The sequence below is a fragment of the Myxine glutinosa genome, chromosome 14 (assembly GCF_964187855.1).
Source record: "Myxine glutinosa chromosome 14, kmMyxGlut1.1, whole genome shotgun sequence".
Lineage (NCBI taxonomy): Eukaryota > Metazoa > Chordata > Myxini > Myxiniformes > Myxinidae > Myxine > Myxine glutinosa.
In genome coordinates this window covers 19,054,652-19,078,888 of record NC_136274.1, presented here as the reverse complement: position 1 = coordinate 19,078,888, position 24,237 = coordinate 19,054,652, and the positions used below count along the sequence as shown (strand labels likewise).

The 24,237-nt window shown below is 46.5% G+C and overlaps 1 protein-coding gene across 4 annotated transcripts in view; it reads right to left on the bottom strand.

Annotated features, from left to right (window-relative positions):
• The window catches only part of LOC144888172 (sodium- and chloride-dependent GABA transporter ine-like), a 105,636-nt gene that overhangs the window by 55,819 nt on the left and 25,580 nt on the right, over nt 1-24,237 (bottom strand). For all 4 annotated transcript variants that reach the window (XR_013621312.1, XM_078767905.1, XM_078767906.1 and 1 more), the window contains exons 8-9: nt 22,448-22,560; nt 6,433-6,573 (exon numbers count right to left, since the gene is read on the bottom strand). Coding sequence is in view for 3 of the 4 variants with exons in the window: in XM_078767905.1 (XP_078624031.1) it covers nt 6,433-6,573; nt 22,448-22,560 (254 nt within the window). In the remaining variant the exon portion in view is untranslated. The remainder of the gene's footprint in view (nt 1-6,432; nt 6,574-22,447; nt 22,561-24,237) is intronic.

The window sequence follows — 24,237 nt, the reverse complement described above, 5'->3', positions numbered from 1 at the left end:
GCAACCCGCTCAAGTGGTGCTCCTACGTTATACACCTGGAGTGGGGCCTTGCGCGTGGGGGTCCCTTCTTACCGTGGCAGAGGTCGCAGGATCTCACCCAATCTTGAATGTCTCTGCCCGAATTCACCCAGTAGAACCTCTGCCGCAATTTGGACAAAGTTTTGGCCACGCCCAAATGTCCCATTGTCCTAGTCCCATGTATGTGCCCCAATTGCCCCATTACCACTTCCTTCAATTTGTTTGGTACAATTATCAACCAGGAAGCTACATCGCCCGTTGGTGTGACCCATTTCCTAAACAAATGGCCTTCTTTCAAACCCAACATCTGCCACTGTGCCCAATAGGCCTTTACCTGTGCCCCGTGTGGAGCAATCTCCTCATTAGAAGGTCTTTTGTCCTCCTCTAGCCAATGAAAACGGGTCCCCAAAACAGGATCCTCCCTTTGACTCTCTCGCCAATTCACATCGCCCAATTCATGTGGGGGTTGTGGCAAAGTTTGCCTGGTCACTCTCGCTGCATATCGGCATGCATCAATTTGATCCTGCCCAATTGGATCCTTGGCTTCCTGCCTGTCACAAAATTTGCACTGTACCTCCCAACAGGGTCACCGAGAGAGAGCGTCTGCATTGGCATGTGCTTTGCCGGGCGATGTTGCACAGTGAAATTATACTACTGCAGCCTCTCTTTGAACTGAATAAGCCATTGCAAGGAGGCATGATCCACTCGGATCACAAACTCCCTCCCATAAAGGTGAGGGTGAAAGTGTCCAACTGCAGACAATAGGGCCAATAGTTATTTGCGGGTAACGCAATAATTTTGTTTGGACCTCGAAAGTGCCTGACTGTAATACGCAATAACCCTCTCGACTCCCTGTTGCATTTGTGACAACACAGCTCCCAACCCTTCCTGGCTTGCATCTGTGTCCAGGCTGTAACTGCCATCAACCGTCAGGTATGCCAAAACTGTGGCCTCTACCAGACGTTGTTTTAAGTGACTGAATGCCTCGATGCAGCTGTCTGACCATATGAATCTGGCTCCTTTCTCTGTCAATTTGTGCAAGGGTCTTGCAATTTCTGCGACATTTGCCACAAATCTCCTGAAGTAAGACCAGAGGCCCAAAAATCATCTGACTTCCCTTACATTTTTTGGGGCGGGCCACTCTTTTACAGATTTTACCTTTGCAGGGTCAGTGACCACGCTGCTCTCGCTAATAACGTGACCCAGGTAAGTCACCTCTCTTCTGAAAATTTCACACTTGCTCGGATTCAATTTCAACCCAGCATCCCTTAACCTCTCAAATACCTCTGACAAATTTTTAGCAGCATGTTCAAATGTCGAAGCGTGGACCAATACGTCATCCAAATAGACAAGGCAAGTCTGCCACGGTAAACCAATTAAAACACGTTCCATCAGACTCTCAAACGTGGCAGGCCCATTGCACAATCCAAAAGAAAAGACATGACAACAAACTGCCAGAGACCTTTTCTTATGGTGAACGCTGTTTTCTCTCTAGCCTCTTTATCCATCTCCACCTGCCAATAACCACTCTTTAAATCCAATGTCGAAAACCATTTTGAGCCTGAAACGGCATCAAGGAAGTCATCAATCCTTGGCATGGGATTCGAGTCTTTGAGCGTCACGTGATTGAGCTGGCGATAATCCACACAGAACCGAGTGGTCCCATCCTTCTTTTTCACCAGCACAATGGGTGACACCCAAGGACTCACCAAGGGCTCGATAAATCCGGCTTTTTCCATTTTTCTCACCTGTTCTTCTGCCTCCTCTTTCTTAGCAAAAGGGAGTCGACGTGGCGTTTGGCGAACAGGCCGAGCCTCACCAGTACTAATTTGGTGCCTGACAAGGCTCGTGCGTCCAACATCCTCGGAAGAGAGAGAGAATACATCCAAGTTCTTACCAACCAAATTGTGCAATGTCTCTACCTGCTCCGATGTTAGGCCCTCTTCAGAGCATGTCATCATGTCCCGCACTCCCTCTGGCCAATCACATTTCCCCAAATTTTCCCCTCTTTCCGGCTGTACTGGCAAGCATGTGGATCCACTTCCTCTGGTGACCTCTACTACACCACTGCATTTGGCTATGATGGCTCCGCCCCTTACAGTGCGAGGGCTATTGGACAAGTTGAGTAGCCGAACTGCCAACATAGGCCCATGGGTGTCTACGAGGGTGCGACCCACCATCAATCCCTCGGTTCCCTGTGAGGACCACGACTCCACTAGCCCCAGCTGGCCAATGGGTTGAGCACCTGCTGCTAACTCCGCCATAACCACTCCCTCGGACCTGTGAGGCACGGTCACAGTGTGTGGCACCTCCAGCCACGTCCCCTGCACCTCCTCGTCATCCCCAAGTCCCACCAACTGCAGCCTCTCAGTGCCCAACCACATATGACATGCCCAAGGTCAAGTTGGCAGTCGTGTTCCACCTGGAAACTCAATCCCAGCAGACACTGATCGCACACCTCGGCCACCCATGCCACCACGCTGACCTCCAGACCACCCAACTCCATCCTCACCACTCCACGTCCCAATATTGGTGCCCAATCCCAATCGCCCCCGTATCCAGTTGAAGGCTGTGTCCTACCCTATCAATTTTATCTCAGCCTCCAACACTCTGGTCTAGCACACTCGAATTGATAATGGTGTCACTGGCTCCAGTGTCCACCACAGTCTCACAAAACTCTCCCTCAATTTTGCATCTGACCCTTAGATTACCTGTGCCAATTTTTCCGCAGTTCACTACTTTCACCAAAGGAGTGCGCTTCTCCACACACTTGCGAGCCGCGCATGGCCCCGTATGCTCGGCTCGTTCTAGTTTCCCAAACACTCTATTGTGACAGGCCCAGGCCTAGGTGGTGGTCCTCTTTCTGGCACCTGTGGTCCCACTGGGGGCCCCCTCCTTTCTGGGCTGTAAAGCCTGTGAGGAGGTGGTTGCCGACAGTCCCTCTGTTTGTGCCCACTTCTCCCACATCTAAAACAAGCCCCCATGAACGGACCCCTCTGATACCCAGGCGGAACACTCTTTACTCCCGGCACAACCCGAAGAAAATCAGGCCATCCTGATGGCAAACCTGGACCAAACTGCCGTGACTCACCCCCTGCAAATTTACCCCCGGTCAAATTTGTCAGCTGGCGGCTGATCCCCCTTAACATTCGGCCTTTGACTGTATCCTCTGGCTTCTCCTCCTGATCCCGCACCTCTGCCTGTCGTACCATCACAGGTGCCCTCTCTGATGCGCGGTTCAACCTCCTCAAAAAGGTCAGTCTCGCCGTGCATTCTGCCGCTCCGTGGGCTGGTCCTGCAACTCCACCAGCGTCTGGGCCTCGGGGTCAGGTAGAGCAGCCATAAATTTATCTTCCGCCAGCTTGTCCCACGCCTATGCTGGTAGGTCTCTGTATGCTATCCTCACAGATTGGTAAATATCCTGAGCCAGCTCCTGCAATGTCTCGTTGGGCTTTTGCCTGCGATGTAGCAACTGTGGCCTGACCAGGTCGCACCTTGCACCTGTCCCATACCTGTGGTTCAAAGCCTCGCAGATGGCCTTGCTGGTCAATATTCCCTCTGGGACTACGTTTAACACATCTGCGGCTGACCCCCGCAGTGTCGCCACTAGATTCCCCATGCGCTCCCGCTCTCCCCCAACCATTGAGCTGAGACACGCACTCAAATTGTGTCAGGAAAGCCTCGAGACTCCATGACCCATCAAAATGTCCAAGGGGGATTGTTTTTCCAGAGACTCTATTCCCCGATTCCTCTCTGTCCAAATCCAGCCCAGGGCCAAAACACCCCCACCAACTGGGTATTCAGTTTCGGAGTCTCTGGTGCTCAAATGTGGCTCATGGTGAGGGTCCCCTGGGTCACCTTAATCTCGTCCTGGAGGTGCTTAACGGACCGACTAACCTAACCTACCATCAATTCGTTCCCCTAGCTGCTGTGTTATTTCCCCAATTTTTCCCTCCAATTGTTCATTCATTCCCCTTATTTCATTCCCCTGTTCATTCATTTGTTCATTCATTCCCTCTATCTTCCCCACCAATCCATCAATTTTGTTTTCCATTTCCTTAATTTGTCCCTTTAATTCCCCCTTCAATCCATCAATTTTTTTTCGGTTTGAGCATTAATTTGCTCATTCATTCCCTTCATTTCAATCTTTTATTCATCCATTTTGTTATTCATTCGTTCACTCATTTCCTCCATATCTCCCTTCAATTCCCTTTTCATCCCCCCCCCCCCCCATTTCGTCCTTCAATTCATTCCTTTGGGAATCCATTTTTTCATTCAATCCCCCTATATCATTACTCATTCCCTGCATTTCATTTTTCATTTCCCCCATCTCTCCCTTTAATTCATTTTTCATTCCCTCAATTTGCCTGAATAATCAATCCCAAACACGGTCGGGTGTCCCAGCCGTTCCACTCATTTCCCGGCCTGGGACAGGGGAGGTTCCATCTCTATGCTCCAATTCCCCATCTATATTCGGCCCACTTCCAACACTCCCCGCACCTTCTGTCCTTTCCTCCATTTCACGCACCCCCTCCATCCATCGAGAGAAGGGCGTTTCCCCGCTCGCTTTTACCTCAGAAACCGATTTAAATTTAGAGACGCACTGCTCGCGTCTCGCAACCCAATTGACAATAACAAAAAATTTATCGCCTCACTCTATAAAAAATTTTACTCCAAATTCTCCACACTCTGGACACCAAATTTATTCAGAGGGTTCAAATCCCACTCCTCGACAACAGTTGTCACGTGATTCCCCTCGGTTAAGACCGGGAAATCACAAATGGCAATCGAGCTTACTTTGAGGCGTTATTCAATGGTGGATTTGACTATATATATGCGCGGGGGATGAAAGATAGAGGAAGAAGAAGCGGGAGATTTACCTGTCGGTCCCGCGAGGCGTCTTCACCCTGCAAATTAATAACTCACACAGAACTGAATTTATGTACAAAAATAAAAACGGCTTTATTGCCGGACCCCGAGAACAAGAACGCGATGGTAAAAACTAAGACCTAGGTTGGGATCCCACACACCTCACTTCAACAACAAGTACAAGGGAAGAATTAATAAAAGAAACCGTTGTGCTCTGTCTGCAGTCAGGAATCGTCAGGCTTGTCGCAGGCCGGTCGTCAGGCCGGTCGGCGTGAAGCAGGCCTCGCTGCGCCCAGTTCACCAGGCCTCGATGCGTCCCAGTTCACCAGGCCTCGATGCGTCCTTGTTCGTGCTCCACAAGGCCCAGCGAGCCACCCGCTTGCCCCAGTCTTGTCTGCTGGCGTGCCACAGGCCTTCCGCGCGACTCGAACGGTCACGTGCAGCTCGGTCCTCTGGCCGTGCCTGGCTCCGTCCACACGGAATCGCTCGCTTGTCCCGAACCAAGATGAGAGACTCGACGGCAGAGGAATGCACAAAGGCAACAGGAGAAGAAGGGAAGAGCGTCGAAATCGAAGAGAACGTCCTGCCACAAAGGGATCGAAAAACTGAGAGAGAAAATGTCCGCCTGCAAGACATTTTACCGGCCGTCTCGTGACGTCAGCTCTCCTTCTCCAACCAGTGCGTCGCTTCTTGCTCGCCCCACGCGTTCTCCACTCCCATTAGCCGAGCGTTTCGTGCTCTTGGTGTCATCCCATAGGTTCGGTGGCCAACCGGTTTCTCGCTTCCTTCCCCTTCCTTCCACCAATCACGGGGAAGAATTATTATTACATGTGGGGTTCCCTATCACGACAGCCGGAGCATAATCCCTACGCAGATCTACCTGGATCTATACATGCCCTACCCCAAAATTCATAACAATAATCTATATGTACTCAATATGATAATCTGTTCGGACTTACTAGTCAAGAGCAAACATGTATACATAGTTTTAATACACTGAATAGGTTACAAGAATACTTTGGTAAGGAAAGACCAATTGTCTTCATTGACTCATGCTCAGCCACCACTTGGTCGGTCCGGCAAACGTGCCACACCCAGAGAGAGTAGGGAGTTTATCTGCCCACACATGAAGCGCCGACACATCTAAATGCACTCCTCCTTCCCCTGTGTGGGTGCCTTATCTGGCTTTACAGAGAGGACATTTACAAATTACACTCTGCAATCTACTCTACGCTACCTCTCTCAGCATACACAACAGGACAACTTCATCTGATGGGTCCTTGGTTACAAAAAAGGCTTCAACCTACAAAAACACACTCAGACCATGCGAACTTATCATTCTACCTAATTTGCACCCTCTCCAACGTAGCACTATGATTTCTGTATGCATTTCTACTTTAGCTAGCTTGTCAGTATCAGCTTTTTGAGTCTAATCGTACGATGTAGTTGGTTTAAATTACAACTAAAGTGTTTGTGTTGTATTCACAAAAATGCAATGGTAAACCTTTGTTCATATGGTCAGTTGCTGCTTACTACAACGCATACCTGCGTGGTGTACGGAATTCCCATTATCATTTGAGTTAAACAGATGAGCAGAACCACAAACTCTTTTCTGTGCAGCTTTTGGAGCAGGTACGGGCCACAGCTGTCCATCACAAACGTAGTAAACATCTCCACATTGGCAAACTGAAACAAAATGAGACACACAAAGTTTAGGTTGATTGTTAGGGATAGGGCGCCAATTTGATTCATACAGCTGCATGAAGAAGTAAATGCATTTTATTTCCCAGATGTAGGGTGCCCCTTTCTATGAACTTTTCTAGAGCATTACTTGGTTCCTCCTCAGAACACAAGGGTAGTCCAGCATGCACATGAGATTTTTTGATGCCTCTTATTTTGTATTATTTGGCATTTTCTACAAGCTATGGAATGTCCCTTCTTTTCGATACTTTGCCACATGGCACATCCCATATAAAGGGGCCTTTTCTATGCCCCTGACATTTTACCCAAGAATGTCCCTTCTTTTCTATAGTTTGCCACTTGGCACATCCCATATAAAGGGGCCTTTTCTATGCCCCTGACATTTTTCACAAGATACATTTTAAATACGAACAAAATGCATTTGTTCATTGTACAAGACTTTATTGAAGATGATATAAAAGACTTGAAAAAGTAAGGGGAAAAAATATTCAAACCAGACAATTCGATCCCACAATCACCAGCTTGGGAGTCTGAAGCTTTATCCATTAAGGCTTAAGCCATTGAGACAACATGTTAGAATTAAATGTACTAGGACGTGCCCGTACGTGGGTGCCCGTTCCTTGCCAAAAAAAAAAAAAATAATGTCTTCGCCCATGCAGGCATGGGCGTGCCCATGGGCCCATGGGCGTGCCCGTAAGTGCGTGATGTGACCGTACAATGAATGTATCGTCCCGACGCCGCAGCTCGGATGGCGCTGCAGTTAATCGGGCCTGTATCGGCAGAGTTATTATAAACGTGTACTACAATCGATCGTACCTTACAACAATCAACACAGATTGCAACGTCAAATAAATGAATACGCTCTCAAATGTGCCGTCCGAGGCAGCGTCTGCTCGCCACGTTCAGCATCAGTACGTCGTCACTATGACTATCCGTAAGTCCGGAAGTGACGTCCTCTCACACGCACGCTCTCACCGGAGCTCCGGAGGGTCGCATATCGCAGTTACGATGAATCGCAAATTAGTTTTAATTAGTTTTAAAACATAGTTTAACGCCAACATAGCGCCAGCATAGTTTGCCAACGTGAAATAAATGAATACGCTCTCAAATGTGCCGTCCGAGGCAGAGTCTGTTCGCCACGTTCGGCACACGTGATAGCTCGCTGCTCTCTGATTGGTTGAATCGTTTTTTGGACATAGCTCGGTAACTACTTCTCCGATTAATATGAAACCTTGAAAAGGCACATCCTCAGGTCCCCAGCAATATACCTGGCAAGTTTCAAGTATATCGGACCCGTGGTTGCCGAGAAACAGCGGTCACAGACAAACACACAGACACACAGACACACAGACATACACACACACACACACACACACAGAGATTACTGGAATTATAGATATATATATATATATATATATATATATATATATATATATATATATATATATATATATATATATATATATATATATATATATATATATATATACAGCAATACCCCGGCCTACGTCATTAATTGGTTCCATAAGCCGTGACGTAACTCGGTTTTTGACGTAAACCGGGCGTAATGTCTTAAAATGAAGACAAACACCGTAAAACTGGAGTAAATAACTGGAGGAGGCTGCGGCTTCGCCCTGAATCTTTGCTGCTCCCCATCGGGAATCCCTCCATTGTTTTCTATCGGTCGGGTCTTCTCCTCGAACGGGGTGACCGGCACGGACGTGTCGACCGTGAGCGGGCTTGTGTGCCGAGTGGCTCCGCGGCCCGCTTCACCACGGCGTGCTTTACCCAACGTGTCCGAGCAGTTTCACCGGTGGTCATGTCGTGTCGTCTGTGACAAACGAACGTGCTCAGGGTTCCGTGAACCCGGCCACCCCGGGGATCGACGCTCGCCTCCGAGTCGTAGGCGTGCCCCGTCTTTCCTCGAGCGGCCGAAGTTGCATGCTTCTTTTTTTTGGACGATGCGATATACGCAGAAATGACGATGTACAGGCAGGCATTTGCAAATCCATGCACATGTGCACATGCACACGTCGATCGGTTTGTCGACGCCGGATGCCGGCGAGGTGCCCGAAGAGGCACCCCGGCTCGTGGCATGACACGGTCGCTCGTTTCACATGGGCCATGGGCCCTGGGGCCTGACCTCGTCGCGGACACTGCACACTCTGCACGGTGACGTGACGTGACGTCTGCCATGTACGGTCGTCCGAACCGGCATCCTCGTCATGTTTCGCCGTTATGTCGTCATGCCACGTTACGTTGGTTGTTTTACACAGTAAAGGAATAATCACAAAATACCAGTGAAAGGCAAAGCAAGCACGTGACCGCAGCACAGGACAAAATGCATATGGCGTCGCCTTTGTTTTGAATGAGAACCAGCAGCTACGCGTATGTACAGAATACTGTACGCACATTTTAAAAATATTTTAAATGTGCTTTTTATTGTATTTTAAATAGTTTTTTAGCTTCTTTTATTGTTAATTTATGTACTATTTTATTTATTTTAAATATATTTTTAAGGAAAATTTTTTTTTTTTCACGTCCTCCTATTATGATGTAGGAGTGACGTAAAGTCGCACATAATGACGTTCGCTGAACTGAAATTTACTCGAGAAGAGTGGCGTAAAGTCGGATTTGACGTAGGTCGAAATGGCGTAAAACGGGGTATTGCTGTATGTATGTATGTATGTATGTATGTATGTATGTATGTATGTATGTGTATATATATATATATATATATATATATATATATATATATATATATATATATATACATACATACATACATACATACATACATACATACATACATATATATTGTTGCGGATATGGGATTTGGCCTCCATCCATATCCGCTTGTAAATATTCCCCTATTTCCCCAATACTCCCAAACTATCCCCAATCCCCCATTCCCTAGTCCCATTGTCTGTAAACAACACTCTGTAGAACCGACCTTCCCCTTTTTCCCCCCATTAAATGTCGTGCCCAGGTTCACCGCATCTCACGTAGACAACTATAGGACATCTTGCTAGTTATTCTTAGTCTATGTCAGTTAAGGACTCGTTTCCATTAATTCTGACTCTTCGTTGCACCAGAATGTGATTGTATGGCACCAGTAGTGAGTTTAGGACCTCCCCATACCTCCTCCCATCTTCCTCATGAAACTACAACAACAACAACAACAACTACAACAACAGCGCGCGGGGAGTGTGCGTCCTCACTCCGGCTTGGTTAGCCGCCATTGCCCATGTGCTCCGACGGGGTTACCACGAAGGGGCTGACTGTCAGCTCCTCGTCAAGGGCGGAGCCCGGTAACCCCCCCCCCCGCACCCAATAAGAAGCGGCGGGCCGATTCCATCTGGGGCGGAGCTAACGAGCCGAGGGCGTGTCACTCCCCGCTGGATATACGCAGCCACTTACCGGAGGTGACGTGAGATGCGCCCCCAGCTTGAAGAGAACCAGACGCCATCTCCAGCGCGACGATACCTCCCCGCATATCTGGACCGGACCGTGTGGATCCTGTCCCTGAGCCAAGGTGCACCTTGTGCTGTCCATCGACTACCTGCCCTTCCTTGCCATCAATCCCTGTGTGAGTCAGTCTTGTCCCGTTTATCTGTGGTCTGTCGGGAATAAGATAAGTGTGTTTAAGTGCCCACCTTCCTATGCTGTCCCTCTTGTCCTTGTAATCTAAACGTTCCGCATACAAATATTATAACCTCCTCCGGAGGTCTTGAGAACTGTACCCCTGGTGTCGTGTCATCTAACCCAGCCGTTGTGTCCTTTCCTTAATTGATTTAGCATAGCGCGATTTGGCCAACGTTCGAGTGGAATCGGGTAAACTGTGCAGACGCGGTCATACCAAACCGCTCGGTAAACTAACATCCAAAACCGCGTCTGTAACAATATATATATATATATATATATATATATATATATATATATATATATATATATATATATATATATATATATATATAAATATTGTTGCGGATATGGCATTTGGCCTCCATATCCGCTTGTAAATATTCCCCTATTTCCCCAATACTCCCCAACTATCCCCAATCCCCCATTCCCTAGTCCCATTGCCTGTAAATAACACTCTGTAGAACCGACCTTCCCCTTTTTCCCCCATTAAATGTCGTGCCCAGGTCCACCGCATCTCACGTAGACAACTTTCGGACATCTTGCTAGTTATTCTTAGTCTATGTCAGTTACGGACTCGTTTCCATTAATTCTGACTCTTCGTTGCACCAGAATGTGATTGTATGGCACCAGTAGTGAGTTTAGGACCTCCCCATACCTCCTCCCATCTTCCCCATAAAACAACAACAACAACAACAACAACTACAACAACAACTACAACAACAGAGGGGGGCGGCGCGGGGAGTGTGCGTCCTCACTCCGGCTTGGTTAGCCGCCATTACCCATGCGCTCCACGGGGTTACCACGAAGGGGCTGGCTGTCAGCTCCTCGTCAAGGGCGGAGCCGGTAACCCCCCCGCACCCAATAAGAAGGGCGGACCGATTCCATCTGGGGCGGAGCTAACGAGCCGAGGGCGTGTCACTCCCCGCCGGATATACGCAGCGACTTACCGGACGTGACGTGAGATGCGCCCCCAGCTTGAAAAGACAAGTCGCGACCTCCGAGCGCTGAGCGACCTCCCCGCATCTTTGGACCGGACCGGGTCGATTCTGTCCCTGAGCCAAGGTGCACCTTGAGCCATCGACTACCCGCCTTCCTTGCCATCAATCCCCGTGTGAGTCAGTTTTGTCCCGTTTATCTGTCGTCTGTCGGGGCTAATATAAGACCGTGTTTAAGTGCCCACCTTACTATGCTGTACCTCTCATCCCTGTAATCTAAACGTTCCGAACTAATATAACCTCCTCCGGAGGTCTTGAGAACTGTACCCCTTGTGTCGTTGCCTTAATCCCAGCCGTTGTGTCCTTTTCCTTCATTGATCTAGCGTAGCGCGACTCGGCCAACGTTCGAGTATAATCGGGTAACTTGTGCGAACACGGCGGCCATTCCGCTCGGCCCAGCATAACATCAAAGTCGTGTGCGTAACAATATATATACAGTGGAACCTTGACTTACGAGTTTAATCCGTTCCGTGACCGAGCTCGTAACTCAAATTGCTCGTATCTCAAATCAAATTTCCCCATTGAAATGCATTGAAATGCTATTAATCCGTTCCAGCCCGCCAAAAACCACACCAATTTTTTTTTAAATATACAGTATATATAAAAATATCTCGCGCTTTATATTTCACCTGTATGCCAGCATACAAGCTGGCAGGATGGCCTGGACTGGAGGTACGCACACTTGACTCTAAAGTCTAAACTGTCCAGCCTGGGTTTGAATCCCGACCCAGCTATAACCTGTCATGGGTGAATCACAGGCAGGGTGATTCATCAATGTGTGTACCGCTAAACTGGGCGCCCCGTTTGCGTCCCATTAGTTGTTGGATGTTAAGGATCCCACCGTGTTTTCCACAAAGAGAAGGCGAGCTATCGCCGGCACTCTGAACAAGTTGACGGCAGAGATACTGTACTTGCACGGCAAGATAACCACGTGTCGCACGATCTCTTGTCATGGTCCACAAGATTATCACAGAGAGGTGCAGCTTCCAGCGTTTCGAGATCTGATCCAGGCCTATCCAACGAGACCGGTCCCAGCGTTCTAGGCCCGGTGGTTGTCTCAGACGGACCCAACAACGGCAGTGTTCGTTTTAACTCGATTCGATTCGAGCACCGACGTGCCGGCGAACAAAACCGGTCATATCTTTTGAACGCGTGGCTCGATTTTTACAAAGTAAACTTTTTCTTAAAGGTCTGAACCGTGCGCTCAAAACGATACCGAGTTTGACCCTGAGAGAGCCGTTTTGCGTAAACTCAAAATAACCGAAATGCGAAAACTAAAATGCAGCGCTATACTACGACAGAGATACTGTACGTGCACGGCAAGATAACCACGTGTCGCACGATCTCTTGTCATGGTCCACAAGATTATCACAGAGAGGTGCAGCTTCCAGCGTTTCGAGATATGATCCAGACCTAACTTTTGAGACCAGTCCCAGCCTTCTAGGCCCCGTGGTTGGTTCAGACGGACCCGACAACGGACGTGTTGGATTTTACCGCGAGCCGATTCGAGCACCGACGTGCCGGCGAACAAAACCAGTCATATCTTTTGAACGCGTGGCTCGATATTTACAAAATAAACTTTTTCTTGAAGGTCTGAACCGTGCGCTCAAAACGATACCGAGTTTGACCCTGAGAGAGCCGTTTTGCGCCGGAGATACTGTACGTGCACGGCAAGATAACCACGTGACCGGGTGGCGAAAGCTCGTAACTCGGATCTCGGCTCGCATCTCAAAGCAATAAACTGCCAGAGTGACGGCTCGTATCTCGAAAAACTCGTAAGTTGGGGCACTCGTAAGTCGAGGTTCCACTGTATATATATATATATATATATATATATATATATATATATATATATATATATATATATATATATATATATATATATATATATATATATATATATATATATATATATATTATAAAGGGGTATAAAGTGTGTATATATGTATATTTATATATACAATATACCAGTAGAAGCCGACAAACTAATTTTCAGTCCCCATGTTAAAGTTGCAAACAGAGAAACTGTCCCAAAAAAAGGAAAGGGCGCTTTGCACCTCCTTTGATTTCCATACAATAAGAAATTTGATATGGTACAATACTCAAACCTGAATTTCAGCATCATTATAAGAATAATTACGTTTTAAATACGAACAAAACGCATTTGCTCATTGTACAAGATGTTTATTTGTTCATTATTCAATACGATATAAAAGACTTGAAAAAGTAAGGATGAAAGAAAACATTCAACCCAGATGGGATTTCAATCAACATCCCCCAGATTATGAGTCTGATGCCTTATCCATTAGTCCATTTGGCCAGCAGATTAGATTTGTGTAATAATATTTTGAAGAGTTTTCAAGTGTGTATATATTTTTATATATTTATTTAAGTATATATATTTATATATATTTAATTTTAAAGCAAAAACTATAGCATTTAGGTGGAATTTGTTTTGAAAGCCATTAACTAGACCTATGGGTCGATGTATATTCCAAGTTTCAGCAAGTTTCAATGTATAGTCCTTGAGATATAAGCACCAACACATTTTAAGCAGATGGACAGACGCCAACGTGATTTTGAGGGTTTTCTAAATAAAACTCAAGAATGCATAAACGGACATTCCTGAAATTTGGAACATACACTACATGACCAAAAGTATGTGGACACCCAAACATCGAACATCTCATTCCAAAATAATGGGCATTAATATGGAGTTGGTTTTCCCTTTGCTGCTATAACAGCCTCCACTCTTCTGGGAAGGCTTTCCACTAGATGCTGGATCATTGCTGTAGGGATTTGCTTCCATTCAGCCGCAAGAGCATTAGTGAAGTCGGGCACTGATGTTGAGCGATTAGGCCTGACTCGCAGACGGCGTTCCAATTCATCCCAAAGGTGTTTGATGTGGTTGAGGCCAGGGCTCTGTGTAGGCCAGTCAAGTTCTTCCACACTGATCTCAACAAACCATTTCTGTTTGGACCTTGCTTTGTGCACGGGGGCATTGTCTTGCTGAAACAGGAAAGGGCCTTTCCCAAACTGTTGCCACAAAGTTGGAAGTACATAATATTCTAGAATGTTATTGTGTGCTGTATCGTTAAGATTTCCCTTCACTGGAACTAAGGGGCCTAGCCCGAACCATGAAAAACAGCCCTAGACCATTATTACTCCTCGACTAAACTTTACAGTTGGCACTATGTATTCGGGCAGGTAGCGTTCTCCTGGCATCTGCCAAATCCACATTCGTCCGTCGGACTGCCAGATGGTGAAGCGTGAAATCATCACTGAAGAGAACGCATTTACACTGCTCCAGAGTCCAATGGCGGCGAGCTTTACACCACTCCAGCCGACGCTTGGCATTGCGCATGGTGATCTTAGGCTTGTGTGCGGCTGCTCAGCCAAGGAAATCCATTTCATGAAGCTCCGACGAACAGTTGTGCTGACGTTGCTTCCAGAGGCCGTTTGGAACTCGGTAGTGAGTGTTGCAACCGAGGACAGACGATTTTTACACGCTATGCGCTTCAGCACTCGGCGGTCCCATTCTATGAACTTGTGTGGCCTACCACTTAGTGGCTGAGCTGTTGTTGCTCCTAGACGTTTCCACTTCACAATAACAGCACTTACAGTTGACTGTGGCAGCTCTAGCAGGGCAGAAATTTGACGAACTGACTTGTTGGAAAGGTGGCATTCCTTGATGGTGCCACGCTGAAAGTCACTGAGCTCTTCAGTACGGCCCATTCTACTGCCAATGTTTGTCTATGGAGATTGCATGGCTGTGTGCTTCATTATATATACCTGTTAGGAATGGGTGTGGCTGAAACAGCCAAATCCACTAATTAGAAGGGGTGTCCGCATACTTTTGGTCATGTAGTGTATTACCTCAACGTACAAAGCATTTACTTCTGAAATTTGCAACCGATTTTGTCCAGTAGAATCCGAGAAACGAATTTTCAGTCCCCATGTTAAAGCTGCATACAGAGAAACCATCCCTTATATAAAGGGAGGGGTGATTTGCACCTTCCTTTGATAAATAGCATATTTTAAATCGACCAACAATTAATGTGTGAGCATTTATTGAATTGCAAATGGCAACGGTAACAGTTCTATGTTTCTTTGGACTGTTGATTTTTAAAATGAATGAAAGATTTCTGAAAGTGTGTGAAGCCATAAGGGTAATTGTGATGTATCGTTATGAGTCTGTGCATACTCTGCACATGCGTTTATAATCTTTTCCCGCGCTCATTCTGTGCATACAGAGAATAAATGTTTTTGAGTAAATAGAAACACTTGCTCCCCTTTGGAGCAGCCTTGAGGGGAAGGGAGGTTGGGGAGGTGAAGCAAATATATTTTGTGGCGTCGCTAATAATTCCTCTCCTGTCTGCAGCAGGGATCAGTAAACCATTTGCACTGTGGAACGTGTACAGACGAAAATCGTAAGTCATCTCCCATGGTGGATTTTCTGTGCCCGTATGCACCCTGGTTACAACAAACACATGAAAAATTTGGTCGAGATCAGCCCAGATCTGTTTTTTTTTGTTTTAATATGATTTTCAGATGTATACACAAACATGCAGGGAATTGCCTTATTTAATGCAGTTGTATGAGTGCATTTTGTAAGACACCCGTTCAGTTCTGGGAGAACTGAACATCCATGGACAAGGATAAACTATTTTGCCTTGGTGGCTGACTTATTGTTCTTTCCTGAAATCGTGGTCACATTTGGCACAATTGGAAAGCTGGCTTATATGGTCGCTTTATGTAGAGCATATTCGGTACTATTTTCGCAGAGTGTGGATTAGCAACGGAAGATACTGCTGAGTGTTTGCTGCCATGTTTCTTAATTTGAGCTGTCAAAAGTCAGGTTTGTTCGCACCAAATAAACTGGGGCACATCCCGTTTTCGGAGCTGGTTTACGTCATCGAGCGATACCGGAATCCGAAGCCATCAGTGATTGGCCAGACAATTTGCCACAGGGAGAGGTCAAACCATTCTCTACTTGTAAACATGGAAAGCGTTGGTACTGTCACCATCATTGGTTCAAAAGCATGAAAATCACAAGATTTCCTGTAGGAGTGGACAGCATATAACAGTACTGGATTTGTTTGTGGTAAGGAAACGACAGTTGTGGAGGGCTAAGGATTGCAAGTCAGTGCCGGGAGAGCATGACACCACCTAGCACAATACTGTGGTGTTTGTGGGAAGGATGAAGAAAAGGAGGGAGGTTAAGAGCAGGGGTCGGAAGATGTCAACATATCACCTTGACTTTTTCTCATGACCTTGACCTCCAAATGTCATGAATCATTTTTGCATCTGATCTCCCACCCCAAGGAATATCTATCTAGATTTCAAGTATATCCAACTTGCTGCAGTGGTTAGATATACGTATATGGTTTATCATTATTTTCGGTTCAAAATGAGCTTGACCTTTGCAAGTGACATAGACCTTGTATGGTCACGAAACATTGTTCATCCAATACCAAACATGTTTAATTTGGAGCAGTAACTGCTGAGATGTGTCGAATTCCAGTTGCAGCCAAATTTTGCATTGGCTGTCTTGGATTTATGCTACTTAGGAAGTGTTACGAAGTCGAAAGTGTCTGCCCTGGATCAGATTTTGAAGAGGACATATGAAATGTCATCTGGGCCAAGTTTGGAGATTACTTCCACAAGTGCATTTCCTGCCGAATATGGACTCTAACATAGGGGATTAATTATGCTAATTAGGAGGTGTTAATGAAGTCGAAAGTATCTGCCCTGGATCAGAATTTGAAGAGGACATGTGAAAGGTCATCTTGGCCAGGTTTGGTGCTTTCTTCCACAGGTGCTTAATCCTTTCCCTAAGAGGGTGGACTTTGTGGGCAAAATTAGAAAGCAATAAGAAGAGCTGTGGACAAGGGGAGAATGATATGAAAGAGGTGTACAATAAGTTGGAAGAGGATGGTGGGAAGAAGTTCATCTTTAAACAGGCTTCGCACAGGGATGAGGAGAGTTAGGACATGGAGGGGAGACGGTGATCAAGGATGGTGACAGGAGGCTAGTGACAGATGGCGGGGGGGGGGGGGGGGGGGGGTGCAGCATTGAAGGTGTGGAAAGGATATTTCAAGGAATCAAGTAACTGTTGAACCGGGAAGGAGGCAATGACGATGTGGAGCTACCGTGTTCTGTAAAAGGGAAAGTGGAGTTGGTGGAGATCAGGGAGAAGGAGGTGCAGACAGCATTGCAGAGAATGAAGAAGGAAAGAGTGCCAGGCATTGAGAGTACAAATATGATAATTGCAGCAGGAGAAGTCGGAGTCAGTTGGACGAAGAGGCTGTTTGAATGTATGTATGAGAGAGGATTAAATTCTGGAGGATTGGAGGCCAGGGTCATCAATTGTTCTGATATGGAAGGGGAAGGGCGATTTTAAAGATCCAAGGAAGTACAGAGGCTCCTAACTTGTGTCATGAAGGGTCTGGAGAGGATTCTGGATGGGAGGATAAGGGAAAGTGTGAAGATTGAGATCAGAGAAGAGCAGAAGGGGTTTAGAAAGAGTAGGGGGTTGACAAATGGGATGTTCGTACTGATGCAGAAGAGCTTGGAGGTGCAAGGTGAAATGGCATTGGGATTTGTGAACCTCGAGAAGGCCTACGACACTGTCCAGAGACATCCACCGAGTTGGATGGGAGTGCCGGAAGCAGAAGGTAGGTTGGTAGAAGGGATGGCCAAGGGAAGAAGAGTTTTGTTTAGTCCAAGGATGTCTGAGGTGTTCAGTGTGAACATGAAGGCAGGGAATTGAGGCAGGGAAGCTTTCTCAGCCCACTCATGTTTATCAAGGTGATGCAGCTGGTAAGCAGGAAGGTGAAACATGAGGTGGAGGGAGTAATGGCAGACAGAAAGATATGAAGGACATTGAAATGTAAGGTTCTGATGGCATGTGTAACCATGCCTGGAATCTCACATCGTGACCAACATTTACAGTCTGGACAGCATAAGCTGCAGGTTTACGAGAACAATTGGGTAAGGAGGATTGCGGAAGTGAAGAGGGTGGATAGGAGGATGGATGAACTGGTGTAGGAGATTGATGTGCAGATGAGCTTGACGGGGAGATTGGTGAAATGCCAGCTGAGATGGGTTGGACTCTTGGTGCGTTTGGGGGAAGAGAGAATGCCAAAGAGAGCAGATAGGTTGAGGGAGCAAAGTAGGAGGAAAAGAGGTAGACCCTCGGTTGAGATGCTTGGATTGTGTGAGGAGTGATATTACTAAAATGGGGGTGGTTGGAGCATGGAGAGATTTGGCTGAGGACAAGGGGAAGTGGAGGAGTATTGTGGTCATGGCAGGGCAGAAGCTTGGTGCCATTGGACGTCACTCCTTATAAAGGGGAGAGGGGGAAAGAAGATTACATCATACTCCTCAGAGTTAAACCTCAAGGTCTTGCACGCCAAGGGATACTAAACCACCACTTAGGTTTCTCTCCCTTTTTCTGATGTATCACGGATCCAGTGGGACTTTCGGATTGAAAATTTGCATCAAAAATGGGAATAAAAATTACATGAGGTTCACATATTTTTGACCTTGACCTATTTTGAATAATAATAATAATAATAATAATAATGCATTTATTTTATATAGCGCTTTTCAGGAAGCCCAAAGACGCGTTGACAGAGTGCAAAACATAATGCATAGCAAAACATAAAGACAATTGCAAAAAAAGAAGAACCAATAGGGAAATATTCAAAGCACAAAGGAGGGAGAAGGAGAGGAGATAGTCAGGGGTTAGATGCTGTGGGTTAAATGTTGAATGCAGTGTTGAACAGGTGGGTCTTGAGTGATGTTTTGAATGTGGTGAGTGAGGAGGAGTCTCTGATGGTGTGAGGTAGCGAGTTCCAGAGGGTGGGAGCAGCGATGGAGAAGGCCCTGTCCCCCCAGGATCTAAATTTGGTCCGGATGGGGGGGGGGGGGGGGGGTCAGGAGGTTGGTACCAGCAGAGCGGAGGTTGCGGGTGGGAGTGTGTCTGGAGAGGAGGTCAGCCAGGTAGGATGGGGCCAGGTTATGGAGGGCTTTGTAGGTCAAGAGGAGGATTTTGTACTGGATTCTCTGGGAGATGGGGAGCCAGTGAAGCTTGTAAAGGACGGGGGTGATGTGGTCACGGGTCCGGGAATGGGTGAGTAGACGGGCAGCGGAGTTCTGAATGTATTGGAGTTTATTGGTGATTGTTGAGGGTGAACCATAAAGGAGGCTATTGCAGTAGTCCAGACGGGAAGTGATGAAGGCGTGGATGAGGGTTTCTGCAGCCACGGAGGAGAGGGATGGACGGAGACGGGCGATGTTTTTCAGGTGAAAGAGGGCTGTCTTTGTGATCTGTTTAGTGTATTTGTCGAAGGAGAGGGTTTGGTCAAAGATGATGCCAAGATTCCGGATGTGAGGGGAGGTGGATACTGGGAAACCGTCGATGTTGAGGGCAAAGTTATGGGTGGACTTGGTGAGCGTTTTTGGGCCAATGATGATTATTTCAGATTTATCACAGTTAAGTTTGAGGAAGTTGATTTGAAGCCAGGATTTTATTTCAGTGATGCAGTTTGTCAGGATAGAGTGGGTGGCGGTGGAGATGGTCTTGGTGGAGATGAAAAGCTGGATGTCATCGGCGAAGCAGTGGAATTGGAGACCATGACGGCGGATTAAGTGACCGAGGGGGGACAGGTAAAGGATGAAGAGGAGGGGGCCAAGAACTGAACCTTGGGGGACACCTTGGGGGAGGGGAGCAGTGGGGGATTTGCAGTTATTGATGGAGATGAACTGACGTCTGTCAGAGAGGTATGATTTAATCCAAGAGAGGGCAGTGCCGGTAATGTTAAAGGTGGTTTCAAGTCGGGTGAGGAGGATGGTGTGATCGATGGTGTCAAAGGCGGCGCTGAGGTCGAGGAGGATGAGAATGTTGAGGTTGCCAGCGTCAGAGGAGAGGAGAAGGTCGTTGGTGATTTTGAGGAGAGCAGTTTCAGTACTGTGGTTGGAGCGGAATCCGGATTGGAATGTTTCATACAGGTTATTGGCAGAGAGGTGATGTTTGAGTTGAGTGGCTACAGCGCGTTCCAAAACCTTTGACAGAAAGGGTAGGTTGGAGATGGGTCTGAAGTTATTTAGGGTGTCAGGGTTTAGTCCAGGTTTTTTCAGAATGGGGGTAACAGCAGCAATTTTGAGGGATGGTGGGACGATGCCTGTAGACAGGGAGGAGTTTATTGTTGCAATGATAAGTGGAGAGAGAGCAGGAAGGGAGGCCTTGACAAAGCTGGAGGGGATGGGGTCAAGAGTGCAGGTGGCAGTTTTCATTCCGATGAGTTCAGAGAGGTCTGTAGGGGAGACTGGGGAGAATTGAGACAGGGGATGGCAGGATAAGAGGGGGCAGGTGGTTTGAGGGGGAGCGGGTGCGGCGGTGGTCAAGCTGTTGTAGATGTTTTCAATTTTGCGTTGGAAGAATGAAAGGAAGGAGATGCAGTTGTCTATTGTGAATGACTGGGTGGTGGTGTTCAGGGGGCTGAGGAGTTTGTTTATTGTAGAGAAGAGTGCTTTTGGGTTTCCGGAGCCAGAGTGGATAATTTGAGAGTAGTAGGCGGAGCGGGCGCGGGAGAGGGCATCTTTATAGTGTTGTATGTGGTCCTTGTAGGCCTGGGAGTGAACTGTGAGACCTGTTTTATTGCGGAGTCTTTCAAGTTGGCGAGCACGAGTTTTCATCAGGCGGAGTTCAGGGGTAAACCAGGGAGCAGAATGGGTGAAAGAAACTGTTTTGGTTTTTATAGGCGCAAGTTGGTCAAGGCAGGAGGAGAGAGTGTGGTTGTAGTAGTCAGTGAGGTCAGAAGGGGTGTGGAGGTCAACGAAGGGAGAAGTGGACATTTTTTCAGAGAGGGTCGATGAGAATGAGGCAGGTGAAAGAGCGTTTAGCTTACGGAAGTTGATAGTGCGATAATGCCTTGGTGCTTGGGTGGGGATGTTGATGGTCAGAGTGATGGCTAGGTGGTCAGAGAGAGTGAGGTCGGAGCCAGAGAGATGGTGCAAAATTAGTCCAGTAGAGCAGACAAGGTCCAAAATGTGACCACGGTTATGGGTAGGAAAGTTGACATGTTGAGTGAGGTTAAAGCAGGTGAGTAAATCAGTGAAGTCAGTGGTTAGCGTGGAGTCAGTGGAGTCCATGTGGATATTGAAATCACCAAGGAGGAGGATTGACGGGGAGAGGGAACATAGCTGGGTCAGAAAGTAGGAGAAGTCAGACAGGAATGATGGGTGTGGTTTGGGAGGGCGGTAGAAAACAGCCATGACTGACTGTGTGTGACCAGAGAGTTTAAAAGCCAGGTGTTCAAATGATGGAGCAGAAGAGATGGAGATGAGGTTGGTCTTGATGTCTTGTCGGTGAATAACGGCAATTCCACCACCTCGGCCCTCCGAGCGTGGTTTATTGATGTAAGAATATCCATTGGGTGTGGTGAGGTTGAGCGTGTAGTAGTCCAGTGGTTGTTGCCAGGTCTCAGTGAGACAGAGGTCATGATTGAAGGTCATGATTTTGAATTTTAGACATTTTATAATGTTTCATCATTACTCCACGAAGGTTAGTCTGATCGGAACAGATTTGCCCTCTAGATAGCATAAAGTACTAGACCAAGTCGCATTTATGCTTAATTTACATCATACCCCTCTGAGTTAAAGGTCAATGTCAAATGGCGCTCTGAAAAAAGACACATTTTTTTGTCAGCACTCAAATTTGCAAATGCAGAATCTCAAACTGCATGGCCTTCCAATATGTCCTTGCATCATAATAAGGGACATTCAGGGATGTTGTGCACATTATATTTGATTAATGTCCTTGACCTACTTTTTTCGGATAGTAACCTAATTAACCAAAACACCTTTTTGATCATAACTTGAATAATTTTCGTCCGATTTTCATGATGTTGAGTTTTATGGACATATTGTAGATGGGGACACATTTTCTTAATTTACACTCTATCACAAAATATTAAACATCAAGGTCATATGACGGTCCAAAAAGAAAATGGTCATCATTGGATCGCTGGTGCTGGGGGAGGCGTACCCTTGACGATGATGATGTGATCGCATATATCTAGTTTTTAATTATCTTCTCTTTTTTATTTGGAACTCTGACTTGCATCATCATGTAGGAGTGTTGGTATGGGAATGGATAGGGTTATTGATTTTTTTCCCCCCCTTTGCCCAAGGATTGTTATTGCACAGGTTACCACAGAGTCGATGCCCAGGCAGAAGAGCATGAAGAAGAAAGAGACGGCCCAGACGGATGCAAGTGGCATTGTTGAGAGCACCTCTGGGTAAACCATAAACACCAGGCCAGGGCCTAAAAGTATGCATAATTGATCATTAGACATAATAGAAGTAATGATATGTGATATGGCAATAACAATAACAATGCAATAATGACAATAACAAGGAGTTGTGATATGCACAACTTTAGGAAGAGGAGAAAAAGTCAAGGGGAGAAACTTGTACACAGTTGATGGCTCTTTGGATTAAAATAAAATGGGATTTATTTTTACCTTGTATAGAAGGACAATACTTGATTTATTGATGAGAAATATTATCAAACTTCCACCTAGATATATTAAATATGAAAATTTCTGATTCTACCGACTCCTCACTGGCCTATCTCCCCCAGCTCTCTCTGTGCTCTGTCCCCCAAATATTCCTACAGGTCGCACAAGATCTGCCAGCAAGCCTCTTATGGTTAAACTGCCAAAATCAAGACTCTCTGCTCACCTTCACTCCTTCATTCCTCTTTTCTCCCGCCTCTGGAACAAACTCCCTCACTCTCTTCAATCCCACTCCTCCCTCCAGGTCTTTAAAACAGCTGTTCACCACCATCTCTTATCCTCCCCAATCCAAAACCTTGATCTTCTCTACCACCGTTAAAACACCCCAAATCCACCTCTTTCAATCCCAAACTTCTTTCCTGAAATTCCTAGTAGTGTTCATTTAAACACCTTAGAGTTCATAGTGTTCATTTAAACCACCTTTAGAGGCCATTTTTCCCCGCAAGCGGGGGTTGGCCTTTTTCGGGGACCGTGGTTGTTGTTGTTTTTTGGTCCCCTTTTTGAAGCAATGTTTTACGGCCGGATGCCCTTCCTGCCGCCAACCCTTTTTGTCGCCTTTTTACGACAAACAGGGAATTACCAGTGAGCTGGTACTCAATTTGCCGACCTCGGAAGGATGACAGGCTGAGTCAACCCCTCTGGCGTTCATTCAACGATCGACCGCGCTTCAAACTCAGGATCCTAGGATCCCAAGCCAGCACCCTAACCGTTAAACCAACACCAGGCAACTCCTACATACCATAATTTACATCTAATCTGCTCCAATGACATTGGTGGGTGTGAGGGGAGGGGGAGAGGATACTAGGAGGGTGTGGTGAGTGGGGTACAATGGAAAATTGTGTACAGTGCCTTCAGAAAGTATTCACACCACTTGACTTTTTCACATTTTTTGTTGCAGCCTGAATTTAAAATTGATTAAATTGAGATTTTTTTGTCACTGATCTGCACGAAATACCCCATAAAATCAAAGTGGAATAGCTTTTCTTTTTTTTTCTTTTTTTACAAAATAACTAAAAGAGAAAAGCTGCATTGGAGGTCCTCAACGCCAAACAGGAAATCAGATCCGTCTCCCTTGACATAATGTAACTCGTGCCTTTTCTCTGGTTTGGTACAATGCCGTGCTCACAAAACTGTCCTCTTATGGTTTCCATGGAAATCTCGCAGACTTTTCTCCTGTCGTAGTCAAAGTATGGCTCTGAATGGAATTCTCTCATCTCCTCTTCCTATTCAGGCTCGAGTTCCTCAAGGTAGTGTTCTGGGCCCTGTGCTTTTTCTGGTCTTCATTAATGATCTCTCCGACTCTCTGGAAAATCCTCTCTATGATTTTGCTGATGACTCCGCTCTCTGCCGCTCCATGTCTCAACCCTCAGATCCGCAGGCAGCACAGCCTCTTCACTTTCTGCAGACTGGGATAAAATCACAAA